The sequence below is a fragment of the Carassius gibelio genome, chromosome B1 (genome assembly GCF_023724105.1).
Source record: "Carassius gibelio isolate Cgi1373 ecotype wild population from Czech Republic chromosome B1, carGib1.2-hapl.c, whole genome shotgun sequence".
NCBI classification, from domain to species: domain Eukaryota; kingdom Metazoa; phylum Chordata; class Actinopteri; order Cypriniformes; family Cyprinidae; genus Carassius; species Carassius gibelio.
In genome coordinates this window covers 36,326,956-36,340,517 of record NC_068396.1, presented here as the reverse complement: position 1 = coordinate 36,340,517, position 13,562 = coordinate 36,326,956, and the positions used below count along the sequence as shown (strand labels likewise).

General features: G+C 35.9%; 1 protein-coding gene across 4 annotated transcripts in view; it reads left to right on the top strand.

The window, feature by feature from the left end:
• LOC127948716 (uncharacterized) overlaps nt 1–13,562 on the top strand; it is an 80,620-nt gene that overhangs the window by 34,583 nt on the left and 32,475 nt on the right. For 2 of the 4 annotated variants that reach the window (XM_052545361.1, XM_052545359.1), the window contains 2 exons: nt 9,629–9,706; nt 9,830–10,019. The exons of 1 other annotated variant lie outside the window; for it this stretch is intronic. In XM_052545361.1, coding sequence (XP_052401321.1) covers nt 9,629–9,706; nt 9,830–10,019 — 268 coding nt within the window. The remainder of the gene's footprint in view (nt 1–9,628; nt 9,707–9,829; nt 10,020–13,562) is intronic. One more of the 4 variants, XM_052545362.1, reaches the window with a different exon arrangement.

Here is a 13,562-nt window from a genome sequence, read left to right as displayed (position 1 = left end):
TCTCTGATGAAAGTAAATTTAGCATTTTCTTTGCATTTCCACAGGCACACAATCCACATTGTTTGAGGTCCAGTGTGAAATTACCACAGTCAGTGATAGTTTGGGGTGCCATGTCATCTGCTGGTGTTGGTCCACTGTGTTTTCTGAAGTCCAAGGTCAACGCAGCCGTATAACAGGAAGTTCTAAAGCACTTCATGCTTCCTGCTGCTGACCAACTTTTATTTCATTTTCCAACAGGACTTGGCACCTGCACACAGTGCCAAAGCTACCAGTACCTGGTTTAAGGATCATGGTATACCTGTTATTAATTTGCCAGCAAACTCGCTTGATCTTAACTACATAGGAAATCTATGGGGTATTGCAAAGAGGAAGATGCGTTATGCATCAATATCTATAGCAGATCGATTCCATGAGATATAATTAAATCTAGTGTATGATTAAAACGATGAGTGGGCCCGGTTACATTTTGCTTGACTCCAAAGCAGTTTATTAGGTCAGTAAACGCAAGTCCTAAAGTATCATTTGTATTATCAATGTGAATATTAAAATCTCCCGTGATTAGCGCCTTATCAACTGTAACTAGAAGGTCTGAGAGGAAATCTGCAAATTATTTTAGGAATTCTGTATACGGCCCTGGTGGTCTATTAACAGTAGCCAGAGCAAGAGATACATTAGTTTTCTTTTGCATGTCTGACAGTGTGACATTTAGCAGAAGTATATCAAAAGAGTTAAACCTGTATCCTGTTTTCTGGGTAACATTGATAATATCACTATATATTGTTGCAACACCTCCGCCACAACTATTCTGACGGGGCTCATGCTTATAACAGTAGTTTGGTGGAGTAGACTCATTTAGACCAAAATAATCATTTGGTTTTAGCCAGGTTTCAGTCAAGCAGACTACATCAAAACTATTATCTGTGATGATTTAATTTATAATAACTGCTTTGGGTGTGAGTGATCTAATATTTATGAGCCCATGCTTTAAAAATGGTTTTTGTTCATTTACTTTACATTTTTCTGGTTTAATTACGATTTTTTTCTAGATCCTACATTATTTTTATATTTTGACCTCACTATTCGGGGAACAGACACAGTCTTAATAGTTTTTACAGCACAAGTACATTCATCATTTAAGCGGGTGGAACAAAACTCATCATAATGGTTATTTGAGAATTGTCTTACTAGTCACATGGAGCGAAGTGTCCTGGAGATGTTGTCAGAAAGCAGCTCCGCTCTGATTCTGCTGGGGTGCAATCTGTCAGCGCGAAACAGCCTTGGACGATCCCAGAAAATATTCCAGTTATTAACAACAAATAGCAGTTTCTGTTCTTTACACCATGACAACAACCATTCATTTAAAGCAAAAAGTCTACTGAACATTTCGTGTCCTTTGTCGATACGTGGGCAGTGGTCCTGACACGATGATCGTCGCCGCGGGCGTCGGGCTATGAACCGTCTCGATCAGGCTCCTGAAGTCCCTCTTCAGCGTCTCCGTCTGCCGCAGCGTGGTGTCGTTAACCCCGCCGTGAAGCACGACCGCTCTGGGGCTATCGTCGGCCTTCAGGATCGACGATCATCTGCGCAGAAACATCGAGAACACGAGCACCAGGCAAACAATGAGTGTGCACTTTACCCACCTAAGATAGATTCGCAAATAACCTGCCTGATCTATCTCAACTGCTATTTGTACCCAAAAATACACATGAATTAGACGAAATGACTGACAACATGGGCACTATTTTCTCTAATACATTAGAAACTGTTACCTCCATCAAATAGATTTTTTTGAGCATGTGGTAGTTTATTGAAGTTGATTGTAAAGCAATTGTTTCCAGTCATTTGATTTCTGAACTTTATAATTTAGAGTCTTTATCTAAATGCAAGGCTCTAATTGAACATACATTTGTGTATTTACACATGGTAGAAGGTACAACAGTGAAACTTGCATTATCCACATTGATTCACTTTGCAAAATCAACACCTAACTCAATGTTAATCCACCGTTTACAAAACAACCATAATTCACCCATGATGAATGTAAAACACTGAAAAGCGCCACGATTTCAATGGCAAATCAACATCAAATTATCAACATTGATCCAATTTTCTAAATCGAAAGGTCATTCAACGTTAATTCAACCATGGTCCCTGACGTTGTTTCAGTGTTGAAACAACATTCATCTGTTGACTCAGTTTCATTGAGTAAAAATAGAGTATCACTTTTTACAGGGTATGTGCTCAGCAATATCTGATTCAATAATTAACAGTGAGTGGTGGTTTCAGACATTACAGTGACACACTCATACTGACTCTTATTCTGCCTGAAAGAGTGAAAACGCACCATTTTTCCATTTCTTTTTATTGCATTCTAAATAGGAAATGAAATGATCAGAACGTACATGGACTGATCATCATTGACATCAGTGTTTGCTTTTGTTGGGCTCTTGACCCTTGACTCCAGTGTTAGTTATCTCTCTGTAACATTGTATAACGTATAAAAAGACAGGTTAGAACTGTACAGTAAGCATCTAATAGCTGTCGTGAACTGACTTGATTCCAATAAAAAAATATAAAAAAAAGACATCAAGAACCAGCATATGAATCTCAACCATGTTGACAATCCACAAAATGTTTCATTCTGCAATGCGTACTGGGTAACACTACAGTAAAAACTGCCATCCTGCACTGCAGTATGAAAATTTATTGTCACCCCTGTTGATGGTCCTATGATAAGTTTTCACATCTGAAAGCACAATCTGAAACAGGTCATTTTTTTCAACATTTCCTGGTATGATAATGATAGCTGTTTTTTTTTTTTCAGTTAAGTGATAGTGTTGGTCAACTAACAAAATAGAGACCACTTCATGATGTTCTCTCATAAATAGTTAGGGACAGAAAGAGCAAGCTTTAAACAACTAAAAACATGAATATATATATATATATATATATATATATATATATATATATATATATATATATATATATATATATACATACATATATATATACATACATACACACACACACACACACACACACACACACACACACACACACACACACACACACACACACACACATATATATATATATATATATATATATATATATATATATATATAGAAATGTTTGGTCCCACTTTATATTAGGTTGCCTTAACTACTATGTACTTACATAAAAAATAAGTACAATGTACTTATTGTGTTCATATTGTATTGTAAAAAACTTTTGATGCTATTGAGGTGGGATAGGGGTAAGGTTAGGGAGAGGGTTGGAGGTATGGGTAAGTTTAAGGGTGGGTTAAGGTGTAAAGTATGGGTCAACAGTGTAATTATAAATGTAATTACAGAAATTAAATACAGATGTAATTACATGTTGTTGTTTTTTTTAAATATAAGTACAATGTAAAAACATGTATGTACACAATAAGTACATTGTACTAAATTATTAATTAAAATTTAAATACATAGTAGTTAAGCCCACTTAATATAAAGTGGGTCCAAATGTTTTTGTAGAAAGCCCAAAATAAAAATGCTTTGAACAAAAAGTTGTATTTTTACATCTCCATGAGTCTTGCATGTTCACGTAAACATGTCATCATCACTTCTCTATTTGTAGTGGTGCTGGTCATATAATTAGAATTAATATTAGTGTTAGTTTTTTCTTGTTCGTATTTTAATGTTTTTTTACATCTTGGCCAGGGGACTACAGATGAAAAATAGCATTTTGGCTAATTCTGGCTTTTTTAACCATGTTTCTTAATGTGATTTATGAAATTTCACTGTCCCCTTTTAAATAAACCATTAAATCAAATCAGAATATTATCAAAAAGTTGATTTATTTCAATAATTCCATTCAAAAAGTGAAACTTGTATATTATATTCATTCATTACACACGGACTGACATATTTCAAATGTTTATTTCTTTTAATTTTAATGATTATAACAGACAACTAAGGAAAATCTCAAATTCAGTATCTCAGAAAATTAGAATATTGTGAAAAGGTTCGAAATTGAAGACACCTGGTGCCACACTCTAATCAGCTAATTAGCACAAGACACCTGCAAAGGCCTTTAAATGGTCTCTCAGTCTAGTTCTGTAGGCTACACAATCATGGGAAAGACTGCTGACTTGAGAGTTGTCCAAAAGACGACCATTGACACTTTGCACAAGGAGAGCAAGAGACAAAAGGTCAAAAAGAGACTAGCTGTTCACAGAGCTCTGTCTCCAAGCACATTAATAGAGAGGCAAAGGGAAAGAAAAGATGTGGTAGAAAAAATGTGGTACAGTAAAAACTGCCATCCTGCACTGCAGTATGAAAAATTATTGTCACCACTGTTGATGGTCCTATGATAAGTTTTCACTTCTGAAAGCACAATCTGAAACAGGTCATTTTTTTCAACATTTCCTGGCATGATAATTAAAGCTGTTTTTTTTTTTTTTTTTTTTTTTAGTTAAGTGATAGCTGAGTGTCGGTCAACTAACAAAATAGAGACCACTTCATGATATTCTCTCATAAATAGTTAGGGACAGAAAGTGCAAGCTTTAAACAACTAAAAACATTAATATATATATATATATATATATATATATATATATATATATATATATATATATACATACATACACACACACACACACACACATACATATATATATAGTATTGTATTGTAAAAAACTAAAAACTAAACTTTAGAGTTGTCCAAAAGACGACCATTGACACCTTGCACAAGGAGAGCAAGAGACAAAAGGTCATGGCAAAAGAGTCTGGCTGTTCACAGAGCTCTGTCTCCAAGCACATTAATAGAGAGGCAAAGGGAAAGAAAAGATGTGGTAGAAAAAATGTACAATTAATAATGATAACCGCACCCTGGAGAGGATTGTGAAAAAAAAAACCCATTCAAAAATGTGGGGGAGATTAACAAAGAGTGGACTGCAGCTGGAGTCAGTGCTTCCAGAACCACTACACACAGACATATGCTAGTCATGGTTTCAGCTGTCGCATTCCTTGTGTCAAGCCACTCTTGAACAACAGACAGCATCAGAAGTGTCTCTCAGACAAAAAGGACTGGACTGCTGCTGAGTGGTCCAAAGTTATGTTCTCTGATTAAAGTGAATTTTGCATTTCCTTTGGGTATCAGGGTCCCAGAGTCTGGAGGAAGAGAGGAGAGGCAGAGAGGAGAGAACCCGGACCCGACCGGACCCGATTGTCACAAATTCCACCTTCAATTGCTAATACAAGTCAATAAACCTGTTGCGAAAAATACAGCTTTTTGTCTTACCTAATTTAAGGAGCAGTAGTCTCTTCCTGGTACTTGACTGCCTGTGATGCATAACAATCCTCCAACAAGAAAGTTATCCATCTTATTCCTCTCGTTATTCCAAGTTCAAGCTTAATCATTAGTTCAGCTTCAAAAGTCCACTTGATGTCACGGTGACGGATGACAAATACAACTGTGCACATGTACATTCTGGCTCGAGTTAACTCGAATAATAACTTCGACTGTTTGCCCTTTAGAACTACAATAATCATTGCTCTTTCATTGCCCTGGCCGATGACGTTATTTATTTGCTATCATCTCTGTGCTCTCTGCTATGTGTTTAGTCTGAATCTGACCACTAAAACTTTAAGATTTAATGGTTCATTTATATTATTATAAAAATGGGAGAAAATGTAAAGTGCGGTTGAAGTCATTGTGTCCCTCACTGGTTGCCATAGAAACATGACGCGCTAGAGACTTCACATGTGTGCTAGCTGGATCAACCTAAACTATGCTTTTTTGAGCGTCATAGAAAACATTCATGTGACAGTTCACCTCAGATTTAGTTGCTCAAACTTTTCTTTTCCTAATTTTACCAGATGCAAGTTACCAAAAACACAAGCAGTGTCTGATCACGGCCGGGTGTTCTCTGAGTCCGATGACTCCGATCGCACGGGTATTACACAATGTTAAACAGGCCTGGGACCTGAAGTAATGGATTCGGATTCGGACCCGGACCGGAACTCTATTCTGAGGTCCAAGTCCAACGCAGTTGTATACCAGGAAGTTTTAGAGCACTTAAGTCTTCCTGTTCCTGTCCAACTTTATGGAGATGCAGATTTTATTTTCCAACAGTGCTTGGCACCTGCACACAGTGCCAAAGCTTCCAGTACCTGGTTTAAGGACCATGGTATCCCTGTTCTTAACTGGCCAGAAAACTAGCCTGACCTTAACCCTATAGAAAATCTATGGGGTATTGCAAAGAGGAAGATGCGATACGCCAGACCCAATAATGCAGAAGAGCTGAAGGCCACTATCAGAGCAACCTGGGCTCTCATAACACCTGAGCAGTGCCACAGAATAATCGACTCCATGCCACGTCGCATTGCTGCAGTAATTCAGGCAAAAGGAGCCCAAACTAAGTATTGAGTGCTGTACATGCTCATACTTTTCATGTTCATACTTTTCATGTTCATACTTTTCAGTTGGCCAAGATTTCTAAATTTCTGAGATACTGAATTTGGGATTTTCCTTAGTTGTCAGTTATATTCATCAAAATTAAAATAAACAAACAATTGAAATATATCCGTCTGTGTGTAATGAATGAATATAACATAAAAGTTGAATGGAATTAGTGAAATAAATCCACTTTTGATGATATTCTAATTATATGACCAGAACCTGTCTTATCTCTCTCTCTCAGAGGAACTGGGCGTCTCTGTCACATTCATCTGTTCGTGTTAAACATGTGACCAGGAAAGACACACTAAAACTCATCTGAACACACACCGAGAGCTTCAGAAGAACTGACTCTACTAACAACAGAAAAGATCATTGTATACAAGAGAAGAAATGAAGATCATCTGGACTTTCGCTCTGCTGATGATTCCTGGTGAGAGTCTGAACTCAGTAAAGTAAATCACTTAAGTCTTAAGTGAACTGTTTATAACTCTATAAAAACTTATACATTTGAAAATGAATCTCTTCATTCTCATATAAATATGTGGTTGTTGTATTAAGATGCTGGTTTGTTGTAGGTGTGTTGAGCTCCATCAGTGTGACAGGATATTCAGGAGGAGGAGTCAGCATCAGATGCAGATATGATAGAGGATATACAGATTATATTAAGTATTTTTGTAGAGGACAGTGGTCATCATGCTCTTACCTCATCAAGACAAATATTAAAAATAAATGGTTTGATCCTGGAAGATTCTCTCTGTATGACGACACAAGTGCAGCAGTTTTCACTGTGACAATCAGAGATCTGAGTGAACAGGATTCTGGCATTTACTACTGTGGGACTGAAAGATTTCTACTCGATCCCGTAACTGAAGTAAATCTGAACATTGTAACAGGTGAGTAACTGAGACCCTCAAACCCATGATGATCTCCACAACATCACACACTCAACACTGACTAATTATTTTGGTTCACACATGTAACCCCTAACATAATAAACAACTTATAAACAGAGGAGAACAAAGTAATTCCTTTCAAGTCACAATCAGGTCAAATCCCAAGTCCTCAAAGTTAAAGTTAATGAGATTATTAAGTGACTAATTACATTTTGATTGTGTATTAGTGATGAACACCTGCTGTTAACAATCAACATCACTGTAGAAAAGAGAAACAAAAATAAATTATTAATATTAATAATGTAAAATCAATGTCTATTTTAAGGGACAAAAATTATTGGGAGAGGACAAAACATTTTTTTTAGATAAAAAGTAGGGACCCACTTTATATTAAGTGGCCTTATTTTAATTAATAATTTAGTACAATTTACTTATTGTGTACATACATGTTTTACATTGTACTTATATTTAAAAACATGTAATTACATCTGTATTTAATTTCTGTAATTACATTTATAATTACACTATTGACCCATACTTTACACCTCAACCCACCCTTAAACTTACCCATACCTCCAACCCTCTCCCTAACCTTACCCCTATCCCACCTCAATAACAGCAAAAGTGTTTAACAATACAATATGAACACAATAAGTACATTGTACTTATTTTTTTATGTAAGTACGTAGTAGTTAAGACCACCTAATATAAAGTGGGACCAAAAGTAGGGAGATAGAACAAAACAGGAAAAATAAATAAACATCTTAGGACTTCTGTTCTCATGGACACATTCATAGTTTATTTTTAATCAGTGCTTTAATAATTTTGCACAAATTACATCATTTGCTGTTTTGTTTTAATATTGTCCTCATGCCAATTTGTGTCATTGCAGTTAGAGATATAAAGGTGCCAGAAGAATGCAACGTAAGTTGAGTTTCTGAAATTGAAGTTTTGGAGCTGGACTCACAGCTTCTACGAATAATAGTACAGACAGCATGAGATGTGCATTGGTAGATATTTGAAATATGAATGTGCTTTTCTATTTATTGTTGATGGTTACATGCACAAACTTACATTTGTTTGCTATTTATATCGCAAAAAAATTATTAAAATCACAGAGTGTGTTTTATTTACTGTATAAAACGGTAGCTATTTGCATCTCAGCTTGTCTAACAGACATTTCTTGCCGGATGATGGACCATCACCTTTAACTCAACCTTGCCAAGACAGATCTGCTTGTGATTCCAGCAAACCCATCGCATCACAATTTCACCATCAAGTTAGGCACATCAACCATAACTCCATCAAAAACAGCTAGAAGCCTTGGAGTTATGATTGATGACCAGCTGACTTTTTCTGACCACATTGCTAAAACTGTCCGATCCTGCAGATTTGCTTAATTCAGCATCAAGAAGATCAGACCCTTTCTTTCTGAACATGCTGCACAACTCCTTGTTCAAGCTCTTGTTCTGTCCAGGATGCTTTTTTTGGCAGATCTTCCAGCCTGTTCTATCAAACCTTTACAATTAATCCAGAACACGGCAGCAAGATAAATTTTTAATGAGCTGAAAAGAATACACGTCACACTTCTGTTTATCAATTTGCACTGGCTTCCAATAGCTGCTCGCATAAAATTCAAGGCATTGATGTTTGCCTACTAAACTACCTAAAACTTTACCTAAATTTGTTACTTCAGACTCATGTGTCCTCTAGAGGCTTATGTTTTGCAAGTGAACGTCGCTTGATTGTGCCATCCCAAAGAAGCACAAAGACACTTTTACGGACTTTGAAATTAAATGTTCCCTCCTTTTGGAATGACCTTCCCAACTCAATCCGGACAGCTGAGTCCTTAGCCATCTTCAAGAGGTCTTTATTTGACCCTCTAACTTTAACACTCTCTATTCTAATTCTATTCTTAAAAAAAAAATGTAACTACCTTTCTAATCTTTTTGTATTCTGTTTTCTTTTCATTTATTATGCAATTGTGTGTGTGTGTGTGTGTGTGTGTGTGTATGTGTATGTGTATATATATATATAACACTAACACTAGCTTTCTATATTCTTTTTCTATTCTGTTTTCTTAGTATTTCTTATATTATTTAAAAGCCCTTGTTACGTGTAGTGTGTTAACCTAACTGAGACTTGTTATAGCACTTATATATCATTGCTCTTTTTGTTGTATTTGATTGCTTCCACTATCCTCATTTGTAAGTTGCTTTGGATAAAAGCCTCTGCTAAATGAATAAATGTAAATGTAATGTAAATGTAAAACTCGGTTGTGATTTCAGAGTCAAACCCCTGGAGGATGTTTTCAAAATATTTTTGAGCAGATCGAGAACATCAGAGCTCAAGTGCTTCCTTTAAATGTAAGTTTTCAGGAGAAAATGTATAAATTAATAAAATCTAAGAGACATAGCAGTGCTGGCTTTCTTGAAATTTACATGAACAGTAACTGTATTGAACTGCATTTTTTCTGATCAATAAATTAGACTGTGACAAAAATTTTCACTGTGGCCTTCAACGCTTCAGAGAAGATTGTAGAGTCATCATCATCAGCAAGCCCAACTGAACTAGCCTCTTATGGAAACCGTGTTTTAAAATCTAGTGAGAAGCTCATTTCTACATTAGTGAAGCCGACAGTCACAAGTGCCAGTGTCAGTTTTACTCTTCCTGCTGTAGGTAAGTGAAGGCACAATTGTTATTGATAAACTCAGATTATATATGTGCAGTAATGTGCTCATGCTTATAATAGGGAGGGAGGGAGGGTTGCGAGCCATTGAGCATACTTACCGAGCAGTAGTGCCACGTATATATGTCCCGTGTCTAATAGGAGAAAGTTAGTGATTGGAGCGATTTGACAGCTGACCACATCAGCTGGTCACAGCCTTGCCTCCGTGGCCTGAATAAACTAATACTGCACTAAATATGGCAATGTGGGGAGGTATTTTCTTGACAAACCATGAAAAAAAGAAACTACAAAATTAAACACAGATTCCCTTGAGAAGTTAATGGTTTGTGGAGACCACATTGTTTTTTTTTTTTTTTTGCACAAAACAATCAAAAATCAAATGTTTTCGAATATAAGTATAAACTTTATTTTCAGGGAAAAAATATAGTTTGGCATAGTTTGCTAACAATGCACAGCAAAATGAAGACACCTGATGTTAACAAGCAAACACTGATCACTATAATGGTGACACACAAATTGTGATTTTCTCATTTGGTGAGTCTGCTTGTTAACATCAGGTGTCTTCAGTAATGGTCAATCATGACCCAATTCTTACTTTTAACACTGCTTCAGAGTTTATATGAGTCCACAGACTCCACACTCAGAGTGTTAAATTAACACTGGAGATTTTGCTGTGTGGTTTTTGGAAATGCACCTCAGAGTAACTTCTTCTTTCAGAGGTTTTGATGTTGATGTTTTATTGAAAATAACACCAATTTGAAGTTACTATAATAGTGATTAGTGTCACCTCTAGTTGGACTATTGACTCTTTAACATTACTTTTTTTCTCTGGCTGCTGTAACTGTAAATATATGAAGCATATTTGTTATGGAAAGAAAAGCCACAAGCAAACATGATCAGGTGATGCTGATGCTGAAGACAATCATCTGATTCATTGATCTTGTTCAGACTCTCATCTCTGATTATATGGGTCATGTGTTTTTGAATAATAGTATATTTTTAACACTACAAAATGAGATCCAGCACAGTATAACTATAAGTTCATCTGCATGTCAAAGGTCATTTCTTACAGTACACTGTATACTGAAGTGCTCTAGTTCTTATCTGGTTTTTCTTCTGAACCAAAATGCCCTTAAAAGCAAAACATGTAAGTGTCACACTGAGGTGTGAAATAGGTGCACAAGGAAGACAAATAATTAATTCCACACAGAGGAAAAATCCACAGAGGGGAGACACATGTAGAGAAAACATTACAACATCAATAAAGTAACAATGGACTGACTAAAACTTAAATAGGAGGGCAAATGAGGGTGATGAGACACAGGTGAATCAAATGACAAAATCAAAGGGGAGACAGAAACTAAGTCACACAGGAAAGACTAAGATTATAAACTACTATTTGAATAAATGTTTAAAATAAATGTTGTCATAACTACAAACTCAATTTTTGAATGTGTCATCGTTAACTATAAATACAGTAGAGATATTTCATAAATCATCCCTTATTCCTATGAAACATAAGAGTCTTTATAGTTTTAATTATTGTCCAACTTCCCTGAAAACCCCCTTGGCCTATGAAATCTAACATAATCTAAAATTTAAAAAAATACACAGATTAGATACATTCATCTCTGAAAAAAAAACAAAATAACATATACTTATTTTATCACATGTTCTGATGTTTAACAAAATACTTTGATATGCATTTTGTCCTCTTGAAAAATTACACGCATGCGCAATATCATCAGCTCATCGGTTCTCATATCAGACACATCCAAAAGAAACGGTTCTCAGTTCAGTGTAATGGTGATCCGAAAACCGATGCTAGCAGTTCTTGACTCGAGAACAAGAATCAGGTAATCAGTTCTCTAATCAGACGGGTCCGAAAGAAAAAGTTCTCGGTTCAATGTTATTATTTTAATGTTTAAGTAAACAAAAAGTACATATTGATGCTAATTTTATTTGTTATTTGCTGGTTTTCTACATAAAACTTGGTGACTTGATTTCATTGTGTAGCATTAGGACTTTTTGAACAGGATTCTGTGATAACCGTGATCATTTTGGTCACTATAATCATGAAATGAAATTGTCATGCCATTTCATCTCTAGTTATGATCAACTATGATAAACTAAAATTCAAGGACTTAATATGGGGACACATTTCGAGTGAGAGCAAGGTTACATCGTGTTACCTTGTAAAATGCATTGTTACAGTTTTCATGTGTCAAAGACAACTATGTAAAAAGTTTTTTTTATTGCATTTATTTTTTGGCCATATGAAAGAGGTCTGATATTCTATTCGTCATATTTCTGTTTTGCATAAAACTGAAGAAAATTCGGTACATCCTATACTGTATTCTAAAATGATCTGATATTAACTTTTGCATGGATTTTATTGAAAAGAGCTTAGGCTCATGTAACCAGTCATTTCACTGTGTGTCTGTGAAATGCTGAGGTACCGTAGTAGTTTTTTGCATGCGTGAACACCATGGCAACGTACAACAAAAAATTACCTCGCGCGGGAAACACTTAACGTAACGCGTAAATGCAAGTAACTAACTTAAGGTCTAAACATGGACTAAACATGAGATAATGTGTATGGGTTCTTAGAATGAACACAAAATGACAAACTTTGATGTTTATGGAAACTCATCCCATAAGAAACTGAAAAGTATTCTTGCAGATCTCGTTGCCTTCAATGAAATAAGTAACCATCTCCAAAGTTTGCACTGTGCGTCTGTTTGCCTCTAAATGTCCAATAATTAGCATGTCCTGCCACTCTTTTTCCGCAGCTAAAGAATCCAGCCGTATGTTGTACATAATGTCTGGAGAAAGCTTCTGGCTACCTTTCTCCTTGTGTAGCATTTACAGTCAAAGTCACAGATTTTCCCCATTTCTCTGTCTTTATCCCCATCAAATGTTGCTATCGAAATAGCCTCTGATATCTTACGGTCCAACTCGTCTGACGCCAGTCCAATACATTCGTATACAGCCGGCCAGAGCGCTGCATAGTAAGTAGCCACGCTTCCCTCGGAGGGCGGGGGCAATAACAAAAGAAACAAAAGCCGGCTTATCCAGTATGGAAATACACACACGCCCCTACTGCATGCTAGAATCTCCTAAAAACTAGCCGATTTCTACCTCAAATTGTACGCTTTTAAATACACCAATAATGCTATCTCAAACACGGAGAGGCTTCTTCATGATCTCTACTAACAGATTCTGCAAAAAAACAAAAATCACCAATTTTGAAAAAAAACAAACAAAAAAAAAAAAACGCTTATTTCTCATTTTGCTCGAAAGTTGTGCTGCCGACTTGTGTCACTGGTTTCCGTGGCGGAACCTATATATAAGCTGAAAGTCTGCAGTTAAAGCACATCTTGTTCGTTTCATTTCAAATCCATTGTGGTGGTGTATAGAGCCAAAAAGATTAGAATTGTGTTGATGTCCCAATATTTATGGACCTGACTGTATATATAGATAGATAGATAGATAGATAGATAGATAGATAGATAGATAGATAGATAGATAGA